Below are 9,079 nucleotides of genomic sequence, written 5' to 3'. Positions count from 1 at the left end.
TGGATTGACTGACTAATAGCCACATCCTACCTATGGGAGAGGGGAGAATAAGGAAAAAAACGAAAATGTTAAGTGTGCCTGTGTGTGCCTCTGTGTGTGTTTGTGTGTGTGTGCGTGTTTGTGTATACATGTGGCTTATGTAGCAATTTTTGTAAAAAGCTTCAAGAGATAGATTTGGGGGAAAAAGGAATTGTCTCTATTAGTGAGAGGTTATGAGATTATTTATGTCTGGACTTTTTCTAATCCTTTTGCATTATTAAATAGTTAAATAAAACTGTCTTGTGTCTGGAGGAGAAAACTATCATTGTTATGTACAAAACACAATTTTTTAAAAGTTTCTTTCTTCTACGAGAGAGAGAGAGAAAGAGAGAGAGAGAGAGAGAGCGCTACCTTTAGCAGGATTTCAATGTTACAATTCACCCCTAGCTTCAGCCAACTCTAGATCATGGGCACACACATGGCCAGTATACAAGAGAAGTCTCCAGACATGAACCCAGAACTTTTCCATGTGGGCCAATCTTGCAGGGCATTTTGTCATACTGTTACATCATCAAGCCTCCCAAATATAATTTTGTTAGGAATTCAGACACATAGATTTTTTAAAAACCTCATACTTATTTGACAATTCTAAGATGAATAAATATTACACGTTTCTGAAAGGATTATTTATTTATTTATTTAGGAGAGGTTTTTGCTATAGGGTGCATGTGCTCGCCAGAAAAACAGAGAGAGAGAGAGAGAGAGACAGAAAGCAAGAAATAACCCCTCAGGGGGGATGGCCATGCTGCAATCCCTTCTCCTCCATTCTCCTCTTGGGATCTTGGGCCTGCACACACACGCCGCCCAGTGTGTTTCAAGTAACCGGGTCTGGGATTCAAACCACGGTCGACTACGTGGGAGTCCAGCGACATAGCCATGACGCTAACTGCTGGTTCCCATGTTCCTGAAAATATTGAGCATAACTTTTCACTTACTTGTGCTGCAAATATTTATGAAGCAACAGTCTATACTTGGTGATGTGCTGTGCAATGAGGACAGAAATGAGAACACAAACATCCTATCTTCCAATTACCTATATGCTGTGTTTTGTATAACTGTTTAGAGATTGAGGTAAGATACTTTGAGGAGCAGAGTCAAAGAGCAAGAAAATCTTCCCCTAGGGTTGTGGGAAGTAGGGTATAGGTAAAACAATGAGAAATCTTTTTTTTAATATAGTAAATAAACTTTATCTGTTCTTCTGGATGACATTGCCAACAGTCACAGATTCGCATACAATACAGTTACATATTGACTATTCACAAATTACAATAGTAATTTTTTTCTTACAAGGAGGAAATTCATGCACATAATGTAACTGAACTGACTGTCGGTCTGGTCCAGTGGCCAAACCCAAGTTTGACTTCTCGTTGCTTGAAGGTAAGTACTTGGAAGGCAAATGTTGGTGGAAATGAAAGTTAGCTTTATTTGGGAAACAGTGTCCTGAAATGATGGTGAACTAATGTTCAAAGACCATCTCCCCAAATCACAGACCTGGACAAGGAATTTTAAAGAAAAGATTAAGGGAAAGCTGTTTTGCACAGCACAGCTCTTCTACGTTTCCCTGACTGGTGCCATGGAGGAGGCTTGTTGACATCAGGGTTGTTGTCTTCAGCTGCAGCTGGGTGGGCCCAATCTTCAGGGCAGAAGTTCTTATCTTCCATGAGCACATCTGCTTCTTGGGTTGCAATATTAAGTCCTGGTCTTTGCAAATTCTCAGCAAAACTATTATATGCTTAGCTTCTGTAAGAAATAAGACTTAGGATGTTTAAACAAGGAAAACAAGCTAATACCATTCTACAGTATTTTATTCTGTCACGTTGGGTTTAATAGGGAGCTGATTTGGTTTCTCTCTAATCTGGCTACATTAACAGAATTGGGAATTGGAAGCATGAATTCATGTAAACTTCATTTAAAAAGAACAAAAACAAAAAAACTCAGCTTTTTTTTCCCCTCCAAACAGTGCATTTATTTGTAACACTAAACCATGTGACACTTTTCAAAAAATGTAGATATGGGCAATTCATATTAAGATGTTTACCATGGCACCACGAAAATAATACATTAAGTGCACATGCTTTGGGAATACATTCTAAGTTGGTTATTTCTTTTGGCATCTGAGAATTGTTCACAATTCAGATATTGGTTCAGTGAAATGAATTTGCCTTGGAATTCATAAGTTTAAGAAACATGCTTGACCTATGATTTCCCAAAACATGTAACTTCTGCCATGCTTACATTACCCACCTCTCAAAGCATGCACACTCTTTTATTCACATATACTATTTTATCTGAATATTTCACATTTATTTCTATACAGCTTCACTTTAACATGAACTTTATAAACCAACATGTTACTTGTCTTAGCTTTTGAGCTTCTAGTAAGCAATACAATTTCTGATGGAGATATGGCTTTTTTGACACTTATTGTTCCCTAATGGCCTGATTATGAGTTTTAAGGACCATTTGTTTGATATATATTTCTTTCAGCAAAGTGTATGGCTGGTGTGTGTGTGTGTGTGTGTGTGTGTGTGTTTATAGTGTATACTTATATCTTGCTTTTGACTTTCATTTTTCCTCTAGGGAACATATTTAATTTTTTTTTTCTGGTGGAAAACTATATGAAGAGGATAACCAACAAAGTAACAAAGTAATACACACGTGATATTGCAGGGTATGCCTTATCACTGACCCATAAGCCACTCAGCCTGGCAGTCAGATTTTCAGGTAACTGACCTTTGTTCACTGGCTGTGTGTTTGGTTTTATGCTAAGTTAGAAATTACAAGTCCAAGTGTAATACATGTTAAGTGACCATTTGCAATATGCAGACCCGAAGTCAAATGCTGCTAGAATAAAAACGGTAAATAATACGTGGGCCTAACTATTGGCATAATAAGTTTAAGATATCCAGGAAACATCCAAGTGAAGAGGTCAAGTAGGCAGTTTGAGGAACATGCCCAAAGGTCACATGAGAAGTCCAGGCTGCACTTGGATCATGGAAGTGTTGGTTTATAGATGACATTTACACCCTTGGGACTTAACCTCATCGTGGGAGAAAGTCTAGATTTTGTACAAAAGAAAAATCATCTTTAACTATCAGAAACTGTCCTAATACCTATCAGAAAGACTTAACTAAAACAGTGTGTAATTGTTGTAAATTAGTATGTAATATTACATTACTTGAATAGTTAGTGTCATAGAGTGATTTGCATCCACTGTAGAAATTTATAAAGAAGGGGCCAGCAGGTGGCATGATGGTTAAGGGCACTAGACTCCCACATGGACAACCATGGTTTGAGTCCCTTACCTGGAGGTTTGCTTTCTTGCTTTGCCCCTCCACCTATCTCTCTCTCTCTGTCCCTCTCTGGTCAAATTTAAATAAATAAATAAATTTAAATAAAATAATCCTTAAAAATAAAAGTAGTTTATAAAGGGTATGAAAAATTGGAATTGTCTATAGTATCTAGTATTGGGGAACTATAAATAAGAATGAAATTGCCTTGAAATTCAGAAATCTCTGTCATTAGTAAATTTCTCCCACCAACACCTTTTATTAAACAGCCTTACTGAGGCTTAACAAAACACTTTTTCTTATTGAATAAGCAGTAATCCAACATGTGATGCACATCACAGGCAATTGGCTAAGAGACTGCAAGACAGAAAGGAGTCTCACCTTTCATAGAGCCTAGCAGGTACAACCCATTGCATTTATCTCCTCGGGACAAACTGTAACTAGTCTTTAAGTAAAAGAACTTCACAGTGTCATTCGTCACACTCAGTTTATCCAACATTACCTGGTAATTGGAGTAATCATCTGTGATAGCTAATCAGTTTTATCAAGAGGGAAATCAAACTTACATTTCCATGACAAGAGGCAGTTTTGCAATATGGAGGAAGGTGCTCACTTCAGTTAGACTCCTGCCCTTCCACAGGGATGTAAAGATAGGGAAGCTATCTCCCTTGATGCTTACAGTTTCAAAGGGAGAGTTTCCAGGCCTTTGAAAAATATATTCATAGGTCAATAAAGCTGACAAAAGTCCTATTTAGTCTTTAAGAGGATTGATATGTATGTCAAAGACAGGAGAAATTACTTAATGTTACAAGTTTTCTAAAATAAGTGTGAAAAGAGAGGGGAGGAAAATGTCTTCTCATTTTCTTTAGGGAGGATTAGGCCTATAGAAACATGTTACGTGTGAAAACCTCACGTCTAACTGAAAACGCTGAGATAGCACCATAGGTCTGTTGTCAAAGCACAGCAACGTGCATTCTATGGGGCAAAAAAGATCAGTTTAGTTTGAATGGAATATTATGTAGGACTTATATGAGGAGAAGTTTGTTTGCCTTGCTTAATTCCAGAAATACCTTTTAGATGGTTTGCACAGACTAAACAAATGATAAATTCAAATTAATAAAGAGAACCATAGGAAGTATAAATAAAAAAAAAATGACCTGGAAAAATGATAACAAATATTTAGAGCACAGATAAAATGGTTTTCCATCAAATTCAGGCATGAGGTTGTCTGAGCTATGTAACATTCATAATAATAATTAAAGAATATAGTCAATCATATAGGTCTTGAAAAAAGAAATCTGGGGCCAGCCAGAGGCATGATGGTTAAGGCACTGGACTATCACATTATCCACCGCGATCTGAGTCCCATGACTTGAATGTCATGCTAGCAGCATGTGTGCCCAAGATCCCAAAAGAAGAATGAGAAGGGATTGTGTCATGGCCATGCCCCAGAACTAGTAATTTCTCACTTTCTGTCTCACTGTTTCTATTTCTTTCGAATGAATGCACACACCCTATGGCAAAAACAGAAACAAACAAACAAACAAATTTTATCAAAAGAAGTAACATTTGAAAAAAAACATTTTTTAACATATAGCTTTATATGCTGTAAAAGGACTAAATAATGCCCTTAACTATATTCAGACAGCTGAAGTAATAAAAAGTGAGCCAGCAAATAATTTTAATTTGTCACAATGTGTGTATAAATCAAAAAGACTGGAAAAACAATCTGTAGTTTGATCATAGAAGGCCATGATTAGCAGGTTAAGTAAGGTGTTTAATCCTTATTTAAGCTAAACAACATTTTTGAGTAGAGTGAATGTATGACATTAACTTTAGGAATCCAGATAAGACAATTGTGTTTCCTAATCTTAGAAGAAGGAAACTAAAAGTAAGGGCCTGTGAGACTACTATAATCTAGATGTGAGGTGATATGGTTTAAGACAGTACATTGAGGTTAAGAATGCAAAAAGGGAACAGGTGTAAGAGATACTCTTAAAGAACAATAGCAGGAAGCTCTGTTCAGCACTTTGGATCCTCTTCCTTCGGTTTGGACAGGCACTCGTATGCAACCCAGTAGCCAAAATGGTAAAGCAGATTGACAGCATGAATGCTTTTCATGAAGCCTTGGCAAGTGCAAGAGACAAGCTTGTAGTAGTTGACTTCTTGGCCACATGGTGTGGGCCTAGCAAAATGATCAAGTCGTTCTTTTTTCTTGTTTTTTTTTTTTTTTTTTTTTTTTTTTTTTTTTTTTTTTGAGAGGTTTTTGTTATAGTGTGCATATGCTTGCCAGAAAGACGGAGAGACAGAAAGCGAGAAATCAACCCCCCCCAGGGGGGATAGCTGCGCTGCAATCTCTTCTTCTCCATTCTCCTCTCGGGATCTTGGGCAAGCATGCTCACTCATGTGCCCAGCCACCAGGTCTGGGACTCAAACCGTGGTCGACTATGTGGGAGTCCAGCAACACAGTCATTATGCTAACTGCTGGTCTTGAGACTTTCTTTCATTCCCTCTCTGAAAAGTATTCCAACGTTCTGTGCCTTGAAGTAGATGTGGATGACTGTCAGGATGAAGCTTCAGAGTGTGAAGTCAAATGCATGCCCACCTTCCAGTTTTTTAAAAAGGGACAGAAAGTGGGTGAATTTTCTGGAGCTAATAAAGAAAAGCTTGACGCCACCATTACTGAATTAATCTAATCATATTTTCTGAAACTGTAACCAGCCATCGGCTATTTAAAACTTGTAATTTTTTTTATTTACAAAAAAGTGTGAAGTATGGAGACTATATACCCACTGCCATCTGATTATAAATGATAATAAAATATTAATTCTATCCTTAAAAAAAAAGAACAACAGCAGAACTTGACTATCCATTCAACATGGAGGGAGAAATATTTGTAAAATAAACAATTATCAATTATTTCTTTAACAAGAACAATAAGTAAATAAGTATCTAAATTAGCAAGAATAGGGAATACAAAAGAATAAACAAGTTTTATGGAAGAGATAATATTATGTTTTGGACATAACTTTGATGTGTCAGTTGGTGACACCAAGCTGGAGATGTTCAGTAACAAGTTGGGGATGCAAAATTGAGCCTCATGAAAATGAAGTTGGTTAATGAAAAATGAGGTTACAGAGACCAGCAGGTGGTGAGAAGGGTAAGGCAGCTGGATCCCACATGCCTGATTGCTCAGTTTGAGTCTTAGACCCATTGGCTTGAAATCATGCTGGCCACATGTGCATACATCCCCAAAATCCTGAAAGGAGAATGGGTTTCTGCATGGTCATCTCCTCTGGTGGGGGGTGATTTTTTGTTGCAGTCTGATCAGCGAGAATGAAGAGGACATCCAGTCATAGACAAATTATAGGAGTCTTTATTCAAAAACTGGTGATTGCAGAAGGACTCATGTTTCTCAAAGACCTTGCAGTCCCTAGTGAAAGGAAAGGGATGCTTATAAAGGCAAGAGTCACAATCTTCTGGGTTGATGTGGACTTTACAATGGAAAATGAGGAGGGGGAGTTCCTGTGTGTAAGCAGTTACAGAAGTCAGAGCAAGTAGGTTCATTATTTTTAAGGTTACTTTCCAGATCTTTGCCTAAACACAATGGAATCTTCTCCATGACTCAGTGCAAGGAGTCCAGCTACTGGTGATCACATTCCTAGAGAACATCTAAGACAAAGAGTTTCAGGCTATTTAGCAAAGACAGTAAGAATTTTAATTACTCTGTTTACTCTGGGCAAAAAGGAGAAAGTAAATATTCCACATGGCTGACCATGGTTAGCGTCCTGGACCTGGTAGCTTGCTTTCTACTCTCTCTCTCTCTCTCTGTCTGTCTGTCTCTGGTCAAAATAAGATAAATGAATGTATAAATAAAATAAATAATTTTTAAAAAAGAAAAAGAAACATAATGGCAGTGCTTCTGCTTCAATTTCTCACTTTCTCTTCTCTTTTTTTCTTTCTCTGGTGACCACAGGTGCCTGATACCAAAAACAAAAGCAAAACGAAACAAAGCATAACAGAAAATGAAATTAAAATTTTGGTGCAAAAATTTTGAAACCCATGCATAGTTTTTATCATAACATGAATTTTCCATGACTTTTTTTGAAGATTCCTCTTACAGCTGGTAATGTAGTTATCTATGTAGTGGTAGCTGAAATCCTACATTAGATTTAGGCATTATATTACTTTCTCTGGAAAATTTTGGGAGTATCAAATCTGAAAAATCAGAACTTAAATTTGTTGTCTAGAAAATATATATTTTTTCTTTATAGCACTCCAAGGAATTAGAGTTTATTATTGTTATTATGAATAATCACATAACAGGAATAAGACTTAGTACTGTTGAAAATGAAGCATGCATTATTTTGTGTGTGTGTGTGTGGGGGAAATATTAATCATTCAGAAGAGTAGACTATTAGTATTTTCCTATGAAAACACTCTTCCCTTTGCCAATGCATTTATGAGGTCTATTCTCAATTGGGTATAAAATACTGAAACAGGAACAATCTTCAATTCTGTCACAGGAACTGATATTTATTGTGTTACCAAGAAACATTATGACAAAAACATTTCTGTACAATTGTGAATTATTATTATTATTTTTGCTTATGTTCCAAACTGATAGGGATTCTTTCAGATAAAGAGAGTAGAATATTACCATTCCCATCACTCCATTGTGTGAGGTAGAACCAACTGCTGTGGAATATGTACAAATTATTATCAAGCTGGACAGAGCTCAGCAGAATACAAACAACAGAAGGTATATAGTGATGATAACAGCCACCATTTTTAAGAGTTTATTGAGGGGCTAGCAGGCGGTGTAGTGGTTGAGGAGCTGGACTGCCACATGACTGACAACAGTTCGAGTCTCAGATCTGGTGGCTTGCTTTCTGACCCTCCCTCCCTATCTCTCTCTGGTGAGTGCACATATCCTATAGCAAAAATAATAATAACAAATAAATAAAATAAAATAAAAATTTTTTTAAAGAAGAGTATATTGAAGGTAAAGATTTTACTTAGCTGCAAATGCCAACGTTTATTAAACCAAATTGTTTTCTGCTTACCCAAGGCAGAGGTCACACAGACCTCTTCAAGATCTTTAAGTGAAATAGACTCAGATAATCTCCTGTCTTCTATTTTGCCATTCTTCATTTCAGGGCCTTTGCCTGGGATGTAGTTTTAAGTCTTTGGCACAGATACTTTCTTCAGACTGACTCTTTTCCCATTTTGCTCTTTTCTCTGCAGATTGTCTTGATGCCCACCCACCTTTGGCTTGCCAGATGCCTATTTATGGATAGATCCTGGGTCAGCTATTTGTCTAAAATGAGAGTGCATGGAACATGAATAGTTTTCAGTAAATTGTTACAAGGGAACTGGAACTTGAGTTTCAAGTCAAGAAATTGGTGGGCATGGAACCAGGGAGGAAACCTGCCAGGCGAGAAACTAGACATGGAAAAGGGGTAGAGAGTGAATGAGTCTGTATATGTATGGATTTCACAGAATACACATTGCTCCCTTTGTTCTATTAAATCTGGGCCAGGATGCAACTTGCTGAACTCCTTAGAATTAAAGTCCCAATGTAAAAATAAAGTGGCAGGAGTAACTGCCAGGCTGTCTCCAACTTATTATCAAGAAGATGGTGGCTGCATGTGAAATGTGACTGGGAAATAGACTTGTATGAATACTATTTGAAACCAGAAATGTATGGACTTGGTTTAACTGTTTTTTTTAACTCAAGATAATTGGGC

General features: G+C 37.1%; 1 protein-coding gene and 1 long non-coding RNA gene across 3 annotated transcripts; both read left to right on the top strand.

The window, feature by feature from the left end:
* The first annotated feature begins 1,337 nt into the window (after positions 1-1,337).
* LOC102499338 (uncharacterized) lies at positions 1,338-8,747 on the top strand. The gene is made up of 3 exons (XR_337274.1): positions 1,338-1,416; positions 2,620-2,763; positions 8,577-8,747. It is a non-coding gene; the product is annotated as an uncharacterized LOC102499338 (long non-coding RNA).
* LOC102498629 (thioredoxin-like) lies at positions 5,415-6,140 on the top strand. 2 transcript variants are annotated; one of them, XM_006167759.3, is made up of 2 exons: positions 5,415-5,546; positions 5,897-6,140. In XM_006167759.3, the coding sequence occupies exons 1-2, from the start codon at positions 5,415-5,417 to the stop codon at positions 6,023-6,025; spliced, it is 261 nt and encodes an 86-aa protein (XP_006167821.1). In that variant the 3' UTR covers positions 6,026-6,140. The 2 variants fall into 2 exon arrangements, with proteins under 2 accessions (XP_006167821.1, XP_006167820.1); XM_006167758.3 differs by having other exon boundaries at positions 5,825-6,136.
* Positions 8,748-9,079: the final 332 nt, after the last annotated feature.

This window comes from Tupaia chinensis, unplaced genomic scaffold, assembly GCF_000334495.1.
Source record: "Tupaia chinensis unplaced genomic scaffold, TupChi_1.0 Scaffold145082_1, whole genome shotgun sequence".
NCBI lineage: Eukaryota > Metazoa > Chordata > Mammalia > Scandentia > Tupaiidae > Tupaia > Tupaia belangeri.
Note: the sequence above shows the minus strand (reverse complement) of the source record. Positions and strands in the feature narration are given on the sequence as shown.

Excerpts from the sequence above, each read along its gene's own strand:
- LOC102498629 (XM_006167758.3), top strand. The coding sequence starts at position 5,415 with ATGGTAAAGCAGATTGACAGCATGAATGCTTTTCATGAAGCCTTGGCA. Across the intron at positions 5,547-5,824 it reads TCAAGTCGTTCTTTTTTCTT|ACTTTCTTTCATTCCCTCTC; the intron begins GTTTTTTTTTTT and ends GCTGGTCTTGAG.